The 15,920-nt window shown below is 41.5% G+C and overlaps 1 protein-coding gene across 1 annotated transcript; it reads right to left on the minus strand.

The window, feature by feature from the left end:
• Nucleotides 1–14,050: 14,050 nt before the first annotated feature.
• LOC141712050 (metalloendoproteinase 2-MMP-like) lies at nt 14,051–15,232 on the minus strand. The gene is made up of 2 exons (XM_074514817.1): nt 14,398–15,232; nt 14,051–14,306 (listed from the first exon to the last, which is right to left on the minus strand). Exons 1-2 carry the CDS (start codon nt 15,190–15,192, stop codon nt 14,211–14,213), a joined length of 891 nt encoding a protein of 296 aa, XP_074370918.1. The 5' UTR covers nt 15,193–15,232; the 3' UTR covers nt 14,051–14,210.
• Nucleotides 15,233–15,920: the final 688 nt, after the last annotated feature.

Below are 15,920 nucleotides of genomic sequence, written 5' to 3' on the forward strand. Positions count from 1 at the left end.
GGTCTGTCATAAGCTCCGGTGTGCTGATAAATCCAATTTTTTTTATTTTAATCCACATTTGCCTCTCAATATGAACAAAAGTATATTTAAAGGGTATATTTAATGTCGTATATTTAATTTCGTGGAATCTTCTATTTTTTTGGATTTTTTTGTATCTGTCTCCATTGCATATATCACACTTTTTCTTTTCATTATATTCCTTGTAAAATAACATGCAATCATTCTAGCAAGCATCAATTTTCTCATACTCCATATAAATCCTTTAATCATCTTTCGCATGTGTAGTACTTCTCAGGCAATTTATTATCATCAGGAAATACTAATCCAATGAGATGAAGAAAATCATCAAAGCCATTATTAATGCAATAATGCTTAATTTTCCATTCAAGCAACTTCATTGAGAACTTGAATGTTGTAAAATTGGCATTGTTTAGATAGATTGGTTCAGAAGCGGTGTTCACCATCTTGTAAAATGTTTTTGTTATTTTATTCTGTTCTTCCTCAAAATTCTCGCAATTCTCAAAATCATCATAATTATCATCATGTGCATCATACATGTCATCATCTATGTATCCTGAACTCGTTCTAACCTTGACTTGTGACATATCTTTCTCCCCATGATAATCCCATCTAGTATACCATTGCATAATACCATGTCGATACAAATTAATTTTCACTGTATTAGGCTTCTTAAAGTACTTATATCTACAATTTTGGCACGGACATCTTATAAGACCATTATCTTCTTTTTCACTATATTCTATAGCAAATTTAATGAAATGATCTACGCCGTCTTTATATTCTTCTGTTAAATAGTTTGCCTCATCAAATCGGCTACGACCAATCCAACAACGACCAGATGCTATCTATAAATGCGCAAATATATGTAATTATTAACCACTAAAAATATCAACATATTACTTGTCAAAAAATAATATCGACATATTACACTACATATCATGCTATTAATAAAATTAGTATAAGACAGTTACTTAATATCGATCAACAAATTTAACATATATAAAAGGTATGCAATTATAGAACAAATAATGATATTCAAAATTTATAAAACACAAAAATAAATAAAAATCAATAATTTTACGTACTTGATGATTCAGGATGATTACATAAATGCAAAATAGGTGAAAGAAGAGAGAAGAATGGGAGAAGAGGGAGAATTACGGCTACTGGAAAGCAGAAGAAGTAAGGTTACCAAAATGCATCTGCTAAATTCAACCGCTTTTAGTTGAAATAAGAATCGGCTAAATTCAACTGAAAACGGTTGTATTTGGTATTTCCACTAAATACGGTTGAATTTATGTTTTCTTCATCGTTGGGAACCCACAGCCGCTACACTTCGGGTGCGCAATGGTTAAATCCCTTAGACTCACATAATAACGTGCAAATCACGTGAATCAAGATAAACCGCACTTAAATGACATGTTCTGGTTCAGGAGATATAATCATAAATACAAGTATTCTTTCAAGAAATTGTGGAGAGAAATTCTCTAGAACAATGGTGTGGTGGTTTGGTGATGAGAAGTACATAACTCCAATAATTTGCACTGCTCTCTCTATTTTTTATTAGATGTTGATGCATTTTTCACCAACTTAGCACTACACTCGAATAATTGTTTTTATGAATATAATCACCAATAATTCAAAATTTATTTTTTTCACTTTGAGACACATTATTCGTGAATTTCTAGTAGTACTGGCATTCATTGTCTTTCATTTATTTATTCATTGGTAGATATTTTTTGACACCTAATTACTCCATCGAACATCTATGATATCATGTTAAATTTTTATAAAGAAATGAAAATTCATAAGAAGTCATTTAAAAATATTTTAAAACAAAACATAATTTTATTATCAGATACCATAACATTAACATACTTCCGGGGAATATACACTATATATATAACAAACACACTTATAAATATAATCTTATCCCTAAGTATATATTAGATTCTCAGAGCATGTATTTACTAACTGTAATAACCGGGCCTGCCTTTCTCGTACTTACATATAGGTAGATGTTTTGTTTTAAGAACATCTCAGGGTGTCAAGAAAAAACGTTCGCACCTCATTCTCATTCTATTAATACTTTGAAGCTATTAATATTTTGAAGCTGTTGGGATGTCAAGTGAGGTGATACTAGTTGTTAATGTAGGATGTCAAAGGTTGACATTTCAAAGTAAGGTGCTAACATTAAAGTTGAGATTTCAAATAAGGTAATTGCCAACAATTTTTATGGGATAAGGTGCTAATATTAAAGTTGAGATTTCAAGTAAGGTAAATGCCAACATTTTTTTGTGTTAATATAATATATTTATATGATGATATTTTCAAAATAAGATAAGATGTTTGGCATCTTACTTTTGCGGGGCCAGTTATTGAAATATATTTTACTAAAGAGAGTGTTAAAATAGAAGCTGTAGATACAACATATCAAAAATAATATTTTTTAAGTATGTGGAGAAATTGTCGAACCTGTACTGTTGACGGAGGAATTTGGTATTAACAAAAATTTGAGGTTCGTAGCCGGAAACAAGATCTGTGATAGCGGTTCTATGTCGGAAATGTGAACAGTAGTCGGTGGATCCGATGAACAGTATTCGTCGGAAAAGATGAACAGTGTTTGGTGGTGTTGATTATTGGGGGCTGAGATTGCTTAGGGTTAGTGGTGGCTCCTTTGCGCTCTCGCTTCTGACCCTTTACAATGTGCCTACGTACCCCTATTTATAGGGGATCAAGCCCACATAGTTCTTGGAGAATAAGAAACCTAATGGGCTTAGATTTCTTATCCCGAGGCCCAATGGGAAACCCACTGGAAACCGTCTTCTACTAGCTTTAGGAATGTCCGCCGATGAGGCCCAACCACAAAGGCCCAAGGCTCGTCCATGGCTTCGAGACTTCACGGATGAGGCATCTCCCTGGCCAAGGATAACCCTCCGCTACCAGCTGTTTCTCTAGTCCGTAGACGCAGGTATAGTCATGGTTCACCCCAAATGTTGGACGCATCCTTGTCCCCCGATAAGGAGCCCCTACCAGATTGCAGGACAAGTGATCCCCATCTTTTGGGTGCAAAGTGCAGGATACTCCAAAGTCTCCCAACGAGGACACCCGTTGACTACAGAGACAGAGCTCCCAAAGTACACACCAGATTTTACCCCACATCCCCAATGAGGACACCCATTGACTACAAGAGGAGGCCTTCAGTCCAGGCATACCCCTGGAGGTCTCTGACCACGGACACCGCCTTTCCTATAGATATGCTACAGGAAGGAGTTCTTCAATAGAGTACCTGCATCAAATAAGTTAGTAATAACATTCTCCATCTTCCTTGAGTCTTCCAGAGAATCCATCCAAGCAGCACATAAAAGCTATATCTATATGTTCAAGTAGAAGTTCAAGGCGCGCCCTAACATCTCTGTATGTTGGCGCCGCCCTGTGTTACCAGCCTTTGGTCTCTTCTTATATCATTCTACATCATAGGGCGCGCCCTAAAATATTCATCTTTAGGGCTCGTTCCAATTCTATCCAAGCCAATGAGCAAGTCTATCAAAGCAATAATGTCCAAACAATCCGTCCACGGAGCCTTCCTTGTCCAAGGCGCGCCCTAAGGCTCACTACACTACAGGTTTTAATTAAGAAATTTCTCTCCTCCTTCTCGATAACTGGGCGCGCCTCCTCCACCTGTTTGAGGGCGCGCCTTTAATACGGGATAATCACAACTGTCAATTCAGTTTCAGTCAATCGGGACGCAATCTTTGAGCGCGCCTTCTATTTATGGAAAGTCAATCTCATCTTTTTCCTAGATTTCAGGCGCTTCTCTTTTAATTCTGCTCATTTTATTAATCTTAATCTAAATATTGTTTATACCAATTTTTGGACATAACAACTACCCCCCAAATTCCATATGCTATTGAAAATGGGATTGGAATTTTTCTTCACTTTTATTAGAATTTGTATAAACAAATCTTCCAATACTCTTTACAGGGCGCGCCCTGAATAGCAGAGGGCTTCTATATATTCAATATTCTTATTTTCCATGCATTCTAGATTGATGCCAACCTTATAGGACGCGCCTTCAAGAGGGCGCGTCTTAAAATTTGAAATAATTTGAAACGGTTTTCCTTATTCCTCGGGAATCGTGACTGACATGATAGTTTTAACAGCTGTCCCTTTCACCTATAAATACAAGTCACCATCAGTCATTTTCATTTTTACTTTTTACTTTATCTCTTACTTCACCCCCTTCTCCTGTTCAAAGTTCCACCACCGGCATCACTACTCTTCTGCTCGGAATCCTATCTCTCGACCACCCTTTCTCCAGTTTTTTCCGATCATTCCCTTCTCCATTCGAAAAGGTACGAAAAGCTTCTTTCTTTTTTGAATTTCATTGCATAAATCCCATTGCATGGTACTTTGTCTCTTCAACTTCTTTGAATGTTCTTGAAGATATACATAAAATGGTGTATGTATCTGTGTATGTATATATAATTTCCGATTTTTACTGTCTTAGATCCAAAATTATTAAATTTAACCGCTAGACTGATGTTTTTGAGAATTCTAATCGTTAGTACCCTTATGTCTTAAAGACCATCACTTATGACCATCTGCGTCTTCAAAATCCGCCAGCAACTTAGGACGCGCCTTATCTTTAGCTTATAATTTGTAAACAACCATAATAAGGCGCGCCTGTTTTTAGTAAAACTCATCCTTATGAATAAACTATGATTTTCTTTATGGCGCGCCTTCTCATGAGAGGGCTTGTTTTAGAAGGGAGCTGATATAGATCATAGGAAGTACTCTTCTCTTACACCCCCACCTATCTATCCCATTTTCTTTACACTTTTGTATCTCATTCTTTCGTATAGGGCGCGCCCTCAATATTTCTTTTGGTTTTCTTGACAGCTGGAAGACGAGGGCGCGTCCTCTTCCTTTCACCCTTTCAAGAACTTTCTCACCAATTTGGGGATTTATTCGCCCCCAAACACTTACTTCGATCCTCAACCTCCGAACGCCCACCACACTCCTGAATTTCTGAACCGGGTGGCGTGCCTTCTTCAGGATTCTAAAGAGGGTACCTTGATGGCAGATTCCTCAGATAACTCGTCCACGGACAATACTCAATTATCTCGTAGGCAAGGGAAGCAAAAGCTGGTCCAAAAGGATAGATCTCCAATCCCAGATAGGACAGAGCTGAACGACGATGATTGGTTTAAGAGTTTGAATGCTGATAGATATAGGGGCATTGAGAGGGGCGTCAACGTAGGAGCAGGACCCTCTAAAGTATCCTATAGGACTGTATCTCCAAGTCTGTCTCCTCAACACACAGATGGCACGCCTATGTCTCCCGTTCCTGAGGGCGTGCCTGAAGCAAGTGCGTCCCCTCTTCGTGATGAAGAAAATTTCTTTGATGAAGACTCCTTCCAATTTTCCACTTCTCCTGAACCTTCTCCAATCCCTTTTCACCACTGGGAAGTTTCCGATAGTGAATTGGACTTTGACTGGGATGAATTTGAACCATGCACTGAAGCTGTGAAGAAGCGTTTTAGGAAGGAGCATGGGAAGCTTTTCTGCGTGGGCCTGTCCTCAGCTTGTTCAGATGAGCAACTGGGATGGCTTATGGAATTTTATGACATGGAGGGCATATGGGCGCGCCCCTTAAGCATGATGCAGCCCCATATCTTTAATTATGGGAAGAACTTTAAAATTCCCAGAATGGTGACCAGCCCTAAGCTGGTATCTTTGGGTATAGGCGCACCCTTACATCCTTACCTTAGGGAAGTGATAGAACTGTATGATGTGGCTCCACTTCAGCTTTCTCCCAACAGCTATAAGTTTATCCTGGCTCTGTTTATTCTCTATGCGGACTTGGGTTTTCCTCAACCGTCAATGGCAGAAGCTTATTTTTTCAATCTAAGGAAATCTGACCACGGGTACTACTATCGGGTGGTGGACAAGCAGCACAACAAGAAGGGTTTTTCCTCTGGCAAGCTTAGCCATGAGAAAGGCTGGAAGGAAAACTTCTTTTATCTGTATGACGTTCCCAGAATAAGGATAAGATTCAACACGTCACCGAGTAAGGGCGCGCCTTTTTGTCTTTTCCCTTGTGTTATTTTTATATTTTTTCTTTCTTTTCTCATCCTTATACTTTTTCAGACAGACCAGCTTCAAAACCCCTTAAAGGCGAGCCCAAAAAACGAGCTGAAACCCTCCTTAGAGTGGCTTCTGACAGGTGGAACCTAAAAACCTTAGTCACTCGATCCAACTTGATGCGAGCAGGGATCCTTTCTGACCAAGTAGGAGTGAAGTGCAAATACGTAAAATTTAGGAAGGGTGCTCCTGTTTCTCGTGTTATTGACTTAGACAGCGAAGAAGTTGAAGAAGAAGAAGAGGAAATAGAGGATGGCTCCCTACAAGACCAAGATCCTTCAGGTTCATTCACTGTAGAATATAAAGGCGCGCCTTTTCACTATTGGCGCGTCTTACTTCTTTTTTGTTAACTCTCCATTGCCATACTGGATAGAAAAACTTTCATCCATTTATTCTTCTTGCGTCTTTAAGGCGCGCTCTGTTACTCTAGGCGTAGTATTTTACTCATGTTTATCAATGTTGTCTCTATCAATTGCTTCTATTTGTTGCATTATTGAACATATTTGACTGTCATGTCTAACTATTATGTCTTTATGTCTTGTGCAGAAATGGCTCCTCCAAGAATCCCCAAGTCTTTTGGGGCGCGCCCTGGTGACAAGCCTAGGCCCAAGGCAAAGAAGGATGCTCCTGCAGCACAGGTGTCTGTTCCAACTTTCGTCCCCATTCCTCAAACAGCACCTGCTCCAAAAAGGCCCATAATTGATCTTACAGAGAAACAGGGCGCGCCTAAGAGGCAAAGGGCAGAGGGCGCGCCTTCCGGTTCTTCTGTTGCCTTGAATGCTCTTGGCCCCATGGGTTCCCTTCATGTTTCTGATGAAGAAGTGGAGCAATGGCAAGCCATGGATTTGGGAGATGCAGCTCGTGCTTCAATAAAGGCATCTTGCCAATTGTTTATCCATTTTACTCGAGTGGTGGACAAACTACTGGAAGAGGGGGCGCGCCTGGAGAGGCTGCAGGGGGATAACAACATTTTGAGGAACACCCTCAAAGACAAAGTCTTTCTGCATGCCAAGGACATTAAAGCTAAGGATTCTGAGATCTCTTTTCTCAAGGATGAGGTGGTCAATCTTACTTCCCAGCTAGAGATTGCCAACAAAAAGGCTACCTCTCTCCACACCGAGCTGGGTGCAGCCAACTTGAGGATTGAATATCTTGAGGAGCAACAAAAACTAGGCTGGCCTGATGAAAAGAGGGAGATATCTGATGAGGCATTTGCCAATGGTTTTCATTTCTACAGAGTGGGCTTTGTGGTCAATGATCCTGACTACTCCTTTGAGAAGTTTGGGGAGGAGACTGTTGCTGAGATGGTGGAATTCAAAAAGGAGCATGCTGCTGAAATCAAGGCAAGGAGGGTAGAGCTTGGATTGGAAGAAGAAGAAGAAGGGGAGGGTGCGCCTCAAGAGGAAGTCTCCAAGGACGCGCCTGAAGTTGATCCAACTGTCCCTCTCCAATCTATTCCTCCAACAGACCAGTCCCAAGGCGCGCCTTAATCATTTATAGTTTTAAATTTCAAATACTTATGAGGAGCCAGCCCTCTTTTGATGCTGTGCAAAGTTGTATGACTTGTTTTTTTCTGCTACTCTTTTATTCTTGCATGTATGACTCGTTGTTAATTTCATCTTTACTCAAAAATTTGTTAAGTCACTTTGATTTTCCCCTTGACGACCATATGTTTCTATGAAGTATGTTACTATATGGCGCGCCCTTATAAATTTTTGTGTGATCTCAAAGTTTGTCATTGTGTTTCTTTCTTCATATTGTTCAGATATAGGGGCGCGCCATATTGCAGATAATATGTACTTGTTCCTTTCCATTGGTACCTTTGCACTATTTTAATTGACTTATTAATCCCAAGGCGCGCCTTTGTTTGGGGGGCTTTTGCCTTAGTCTTATTTTGCTGGCCATGTGCATTTATTTCCTTCATCTTTGTCTACTATGTATGTCATGATCATAAAGCAGGAGTTTATCAGATAGGGCGCGCCTCTTTATAGGGCGCACCATTGATGTTTTTCAGATGAGAATTTAAGCAAATACAATAACTTTTGAAGTAACTTTTCCCTTTTATTGATAATGCGCTCTAGTGGGTAAATTACACCAGTCCCATGGCTACTATGCTCTATGGGGAAATTATTTGAAAAAAAATTCTTCCTTCTGCTAGTTCCGAGGTTCGCAATCATGTGTACTACCCCCCGAGGCTAGGAGAAATTTATTTGCTACTAGCATATTACATAAGAATTAAAATAAAGAAATAAGGGGGACACAACCACACCCTACTGATAATACTTCCACAAATGTTCTGCATTCCATGCTCGAGGAATAAGTTTACCATCCAGATCTTCTAAGCGATAGGTCCCTTTCCAGAGTATAGCTTTGACTTTGTACGGTCCTTCCCAATTAGCTCCAAGCACCCCGTGCTAAGCTATCTTAGTGTTAGGCATAACCTTTCGCAACACGAGGTCTCCAACCTTGAATGGTATGGGTTTTACTTTTTTATTGAAATACCTTGCGACCCTCTGTTGGTACACAGCAAGCTTTAATTGAGCATTTGCCCGGGCTTCATCTAACAGATCCAAGTGGAGCCTCTGGTTAACTTCTGCATTCTCCTCGACGAACGCATCTCTCCGTAGAGATCCTGCTCCTACCTCCATGGGAACCATGGCCTCATACCCGTAGGTCAGCAAAAAAGGGGTTTCACCTGTGGTCGTCAAAGGTGTCGTGTTATAAGACCAAAGGACCATAGGCATTTCTTCTGGCCAATCCCCTTTCTTTTCTTCTAACTTTTCCTTCAAGGTATGTTTTATGATTTTGTTTATGGCTTCTGTCTGACCATTACTCTGCGGATGATAAACCGCGGCGAAGTCTTTTTTAATCTTTAAGTCTTCACAGAGCTTCCTTAACTCCTTACTATCAAATTGTTTTCCATTGTCTGAAATGAGCTTGTAAGGAATACCAAACCTGCATACTATGGAGTTAAACATAAAATCCCTTATCTTCTTTGCCGTGATCGTGGCTAATGGCATGGCTTCTGCCCATTTGGTGAAGTAGTCCACAGCTACCACGGCGTATTTCACACCCCCCTTTTCTTTGGGTAACTCTCCAATGAGATCAATCCCCCACATGGCAAAAGGCCAGGGACTTGTTAATGAGGTAATGGTGGATGTTGGAATGTTGGAATAGTTGGCGAACCGTTGGCAGCGATCACAAGTCCGGACAAAATTGAAAGCATCTCCCCTCATAGTCGGCCAGTAGTACCCTTGTCTGAGCACTTTTAATGCCAAGGAACCACCCCCCGAGTGATTGCCATAAATCCCTTCATGCACCTCTCTGAGAATATAATTTCCTTCTTCCCTGTCCACACAATGCAACAGTGGCTGGTTAAATCCTCTCTTGTATAGTACCCCGTCATACTCGACATACTTTGCAGCTTGGTACCGAAGACGTCGAGCCTGTAGTTTATCCTCCGGTACAGCCCCTGACTGAATATAGTTATGGATGGGAGTCATCCAGTTTTCTTGTGGGATTTCTTGCGTTTGAAACACCTCCACCTCTGGGATACTTGGAACTTCCTGGATTCCCAAAGGAATTTGTCCAAGTTGAACGCTGTCCATCTGTGAACCCATCTTGGCTAAAGCGTCCGGATTACTATTCTCTTCTCGCGGAACACTTTCCAGTCTGGCACTTGAAAATTTTCCCTGCAGGCATTTTGCACATCTCATATATAGCTCTGTCCGCGGTCCTCGGGCTTGGAATCCTCCGTTAACTTGATTGACAACTAATTCGGAATCACTTCGAACTATCAAATTCACGGCCCCTACCTCCAGAGCTAACTTCAGACCGTTAATCAAGGCTTCATACTCAGCGTCATTGTTGGTAGCATAAAATTTGAAATGGATAGCACTCTTCAAGCGGTGCCCCTCCGGAGTGATCAAGACTATCCCGGCACCTGACCCGCTGTTATTTACGGCCCCGTCCACATGTAATGTCCACCACGGGTGGGGGAGTTCCTGCTTCTTTTCATCCTGATGACTTTCTTGCGAGGTTGGTTCTGCCGGCACTATGGCCTTATCATCAATTTCTTCATCAAACTCAAGTACGAAATCGGCCAGCGCTTGTCCTTTGATTGTCGTGTGTGGACAATATTCCAAATCGAATTGCCCTAGCTCTATGGCCCATTTTAACATTCTTCCTGATGATTCGGGTTTATGTAAAATATGTCGGAGCGGATAAGCGGTGCGAACTTCTATTCGATGAGCCTGAAAATACGGTCTTAGCTTCCGTGCCGCAAGAATAAGGGCGTACACTAATTTTTCCATGTTGGTATATCTAGTTTCCGCATCCAACAACCTTTTGCTTACATAGTATACAGGCCACTGGTGGCTTGCTTCTTCCTTTACCAAGACGGCACTGAAGGAATATTCTGATACCGCCAAATATAGAATTAATGTTTCTCCGTCTTCTGGCTTGGCCAATATCGGCGGATTTCCCAGTTGTTCTTTGATTTTTAGAAAAGCTTCTTCACAATCAGGGGTCCACAGAAAATCTTTCCCTCTCCCTTTGATCGCTTTGAAGAATTCTTTGCACCTATCCAACGACTTTGACACAAATCAATTTAGGGCCGCGATCCTTCCTGTTAGACACTGTACCTGTTTGACACTGGTGGGAGATTTCATGTCTAGCAGAGCTTTTATTTTTGCCGGGTTGGCCTTCCCCGGTTATTGACCATGAATCCCAAGAATTTTCCCGACTCTACGCCGAACACGCACTTCTGCGGGTTTAGCTTCATCCTATATTTTCTCAGGATATGGAACAATTCAGTTAAGTCGGCGACGTGATCTTCCGCCCTTTTCGATTTCACGAACATGTCATCCACATACACTTCCATAGTCTTCCCAATCTGCTTCTTGAACATTTTGTTTACCAACCTTTGGTAAGTGGCACCGGCATTGATCAGACCAAATGGCATTCCGATATAGCAGTAGAGCCCTCTATCAGTGATGAAAGAGGTGTGCTCCTGGTCAGGCTCATACATAAGGATCTGATTATACCCGGAGTATGTGTCCATGAAGCTGAGCAGGGCATGTCCCACCGTGGCGTCGACCAACTGATCAATTCTTGGTAGGGGAAAACTATCTTTTGGGCATGCTTTATTTAGGTCGGTGAAGTCCACGCACGTTCTCCATTTGTCGTTGGGCTTTTTTACCAATATTGGATTTGCTCACCCTTAAACACCTTGGGTGGCCGGGTTTCCACCCTATGAATATCTGTGAGAGGCCTGAACCGGGCTTCCCTAGCGTATTTTTCCAAGGCTCAGTTGCTGCATTCCATTCCGGGATCTCCCCCGTAGATTGTTCGGATACTGCCATCTCTGAAAAATTTATTTTCCTCCGGGGTATCATTGTTTGTCCCGCGTGGGGCTCGTCTTTCCTCTTCCCTTGTCCTGTCATCCTTGTGCTTCCTTACTTCCTTGACTACCCATTCTCCGAGGTATCCTTCCTTGATAAGCGCTTCGATCTCGTCTTTTAAATGTCGGCACTCGTGCGTGTTATGTCCAGATGATTCATGGTATTTGCAATATTTTTTCTTGTCTTTGCTTTGCCATGACGATAAAGCTTCAGTTTTTCTAAATAGCCCTTTACTTCTGTTTACCTCGTAGATATGGTCGATAGATGCGACCAAAGGTGTGTACCGGCTTGTCCTGTAGTCATAGTTTGAGGGAGGGCTCCATCCCCTCCTTGTGCTTGCTGTATTTATCCGGTCTGGGCTTCGACTATCCCTTCGGTATCTCGGGCTTGGTGACCTATCCCTCTTCCTTCCTTTGTTTCTCTGACTCGACTGTGAGGTTGGTTGTACATCTGCCAAAGATTGTTCTATAGCTTTAAAGGATTCCGCCAAAGCGAAGACATCTGCGAGAGTGGCCGGATCTTTCCCTTGCAAGTGCTTCCAAAAATCTGAACCAACCCTTAATCCTGCGATCAGGAAACTTTTTAAGGCTTCATCTGACGCCCCCCTCACGCTAGTAGACTCGGCGTTGAACCTTTTGAAGTACGATGTTAAGCGTTCATTTTCTCTTTGCCTAACATTGGCAAGAGTTGTGACAGAGGGAGCGTATCTCACCGCGGCTTGGAAATTAGTTAAGAACAAATTTTTCATCTGATCCCACGAGGTGATCACCCCTGGCCCGAGCTTTTGAAACCACTGCTGGGCACTTTCTCTAAAGGTTGCCGCCAAGAGATGACATCGAGCCAAGTCCGGGACTTGGTACACATCCATCTCTATATTAAAACGACCCAGGAATTCCACCGGATCTGAGTTTCCGTGGAAACGGAGATCGCTAGTAGTGTTGCGATACCCGGCCGACAATTGTGCATCCTTTACTGCTGCCGAGAATTGGGAAGGGATTTCAGCTGTAGCCGTCACCCTGCCTTCGAGATGGTTAAGTAGCCTTTTCAGATCTCCTACATTGAAAGTTCCCACGCCGGGAATGGTCTGCATTTGAGGTTGCGGACCTTGGGGTTGCAATGGAGGTATTTCCACTTGATTCCCCCCGGGAGGGGCTTGCTGCTGGTTTGTATTCTGGGCGTCTTCAGGTATTACAATTATTTCAGGATTTCGTTCTTGATTTCTCCCTTGATTCTCTTCCCCACCTTGGTCGCGGCCTCGAACCGTACCGCGATCATAGTTTTCTATATTCCTGGGATCATCATGTTCCACATAATCATAGCCCTCTTCTTAGTTATTCCAGCGGGAATCAAGGTGTCCGCGGTAATTGCCACGACGGTATCCGTCTAAATATCTGCCTCGGCCTCCACCTCATCCTCTCCATTGAGGCCTTCTCCATCGATCGTTTCCATACCCACGTCCATATCGATCCAGCGATCTGCGGGGAGGAGCTCTCTCATGATCGCGGTGCCGCTCCCGATTTTCCTAGGGATTCGGGGGCACACGCGTTGGATCGCGGTGCCGCTCCCGATTTTCCTGGGAATTCAGGGGCACACGCGTTGTATTATGGGGCGTCACATCTCCGCGATCAGCTTCTCTCTGCCATTCAAGTAATACCATTCTCAAATCGTCATCACCCAAGCGAATCCCCAAGCGATCTTTCAGAGCTGCGAAGCCTCGTGGCTGATTCTCCGGCATTGACTCCGCCTGCCGGCGTTCCTCGAGACTACATCCAGAGCGGTGCGGATGGGTGGCTCCCTGGTTATCTGTTCGCAGAACTTCCCGTCCATCAGCATCTTCTTCCACTAGCTCAATGATCGGGGACGTGTCATTAGAATAGTCTAGGCGTCGCGGGGTTATCGGCACACGCCCTCTTTCAGTGTGGTCATGGTCGGCCGAGACATCCCTATCTGTCACGGGTGCTTTTCCAGGCGCCTGAGCCGCTCGGTTGTGGCGAAGACCCCTCCTGCCCTTGCGCCGTTCTACGGTGCTTAACCTTGAATCGAAACCATTCAAAGCGTCGTCCATGCGATACAGTTGTTTCAACAAGTCGGCGTTGCTGATGAGCACAGGCGGCTGTCCTCCAACGTCCGGTGTGGGACGGTCAGTCATGGGCGGAACGTAGGGTTCATATTCATAGCCATGATCAGAATCTTCTTCAGAACTTCCATCGTAAAAACTCCCATCGTGATATTGCGACATCCTTCCTCCCAGATGTTTGGGCATAACATGTACCTCTGCACTATTTCTAAAGAAAAATTATGGATGTTGGTCTTTCAGAAGCGGGTGTGCTGATAAATCCAATTTTTTTTATTTTAATCCACATTTGCCTATCTATATGAACAAAAATATATTAAAAGAGTATATTTAATGTCATATATCTATATAATATATAGCATATTTAATAATTCAAACAATACTGAGAAATGAAATATTAAATCCGTTTATAATTAATTATTTATTATATATGTAATTACTATAAATGTAAATCTCACTTCTATAAAACATAATTATTGGTATACTTCACATCACATATATAGAAAAATACAAACGTACATAGTACATCATGCAGCAAAATGAAACATTTCCCAGAAGATACACATTCATACACCATGCATAAAAAGAGAGAAGTGTTGTCTAAAAGTTATATAACGCCCTGATTCCCTCAAGATCATCATCTTGTATATCTCTCGAGACTCCTGTAGAAATGCTTGGATACATTAGTGCATTTTCAATGGTGCTATGATCAAGTCCAAGAAGGTGACCAATTTCATGCATAGCAACACTCACCAAATCATGATAACCAGGAACAGCCCCTATAGAAAATGATTCATCTGCATCGATATGAAGCCTTCCGTCTGTAGGTGGAAATGCATGTGCGAGAGTTCTACCTCGACCATCAAATGAGTTCTGATCTCCATCCCCATGGTTACCCCTTGCGAAACCAATCTTTATATCTGAGCTTTCTGAATTCTGTGTTTCTGAGAAACTGAAATATTGTGTAATGGAAGCCCATCTATTGAATGCTCTAACAAAGGCCGGTTTAGCGTTTGAAGGTGTAGTGCCATCAAACCAGTAAGTAAGAGTTGTCTTACCAACTGGCCATCTAGGGGAGCCTGGAAAAATATTATAATGAGAGACTGTATGGAGTTTTTTAGGACTGCTGTGGTGGTGATATCTTTTTTTGTTTGATTTCATGGTATTAGTTCCATTAACTATATCCGGCACTCCGCACCTTGGCATTGCCATCTTTGATACCGTTTCAGAATCTAGAGTCCCTGTAACATTGAGATTATAGTTGGCCTGATAGGTCTTCATTGCAGCCTCAAGAAAATCATCAAATTCGTCATTATCGTGAGCTTTTGAAGAATGATAATCTAGGTATCCGAATTTGTTTAGATATTTTTTTAGCTCACCAAGACCGGAAAGAGTTTCACCTTTTTTGCATCCTTCAAGATGCTTAAGGAATCCGGAAGGTTGTGGCTTAGTGAAGGTAGTAATAGTGTTTTCGGAATTGGATGGAACAAGGAGGAGCAAGAAAAGGAGGGAGATGCATGATATGATCAGCTGAAGATAGTGTGCCATGTCTTTGATTTTGGGAAGATAGAAGGAAGTACCAAACTAGCTACCTACATCATCCATATTTATAGGGGGGCGTAATTGTTATTAATTTGTTGATTTATTTCTCAAGTAATTTCCTTCCTATTTTCCTGGTTTGTATTTTCATGTGGAAATGCAAGTCCATTCCTCTCAGTATAGTATACCCAAGGCAAAGACTATTCAAAGAGTAACCACCAGATATTTATAGATACTGCAAAGTGTGGCATAAGAGAGTTGCGCATCTTTCTTATACTGCAAATTTCTCACAAAAAAATTGTAATTTAGTGTGGCATACTTGTAAATCTATAATATTAACGATGGCAATTAGATTTTGTGAAGAAAAAATTATGGGAGAAGAATATTCAAAGCTAAGACTTCGTACATGTTCAATTGGAAAAACTTATTTAATTCATGTAATATTATACGCACTACAAAAAATTTAGGCATTTACGACGGCAAACTTACAACGGAAAAAATTGCGCGCCCAACTTACAACGGAAAAAGTAAAATATCATAATTATTAACGATGAAACCCAAAACTGTCACAAATTTAGTATTTTATTAATAAAATTCTGAATGACACGATTAAAAAAAGGAAAAACATTTGAATTTGCAATGATTTGAGCATTTCGTCGTAAGTTGAATATTTTTATTAAAATTTTAACTTGGAATTAAATAAAAAAATATTTTATCTAAATTTACGACGAAATATT

The sequence above is a fragment of the Apium graveolens genome, chromosome 3 (assembly GCF_009905375.1).
Source record: "Apium graveolens cultivar Ventura chromosome 3, ASM990537v1, whole genome shotgun sequence".
Taxonomy (NCBI): Eukaryota; Viridiplantae; Streptophyta; class Magnoliopsida; order Apiales; family Apiaceae; genus Apium; species Apium graveolens.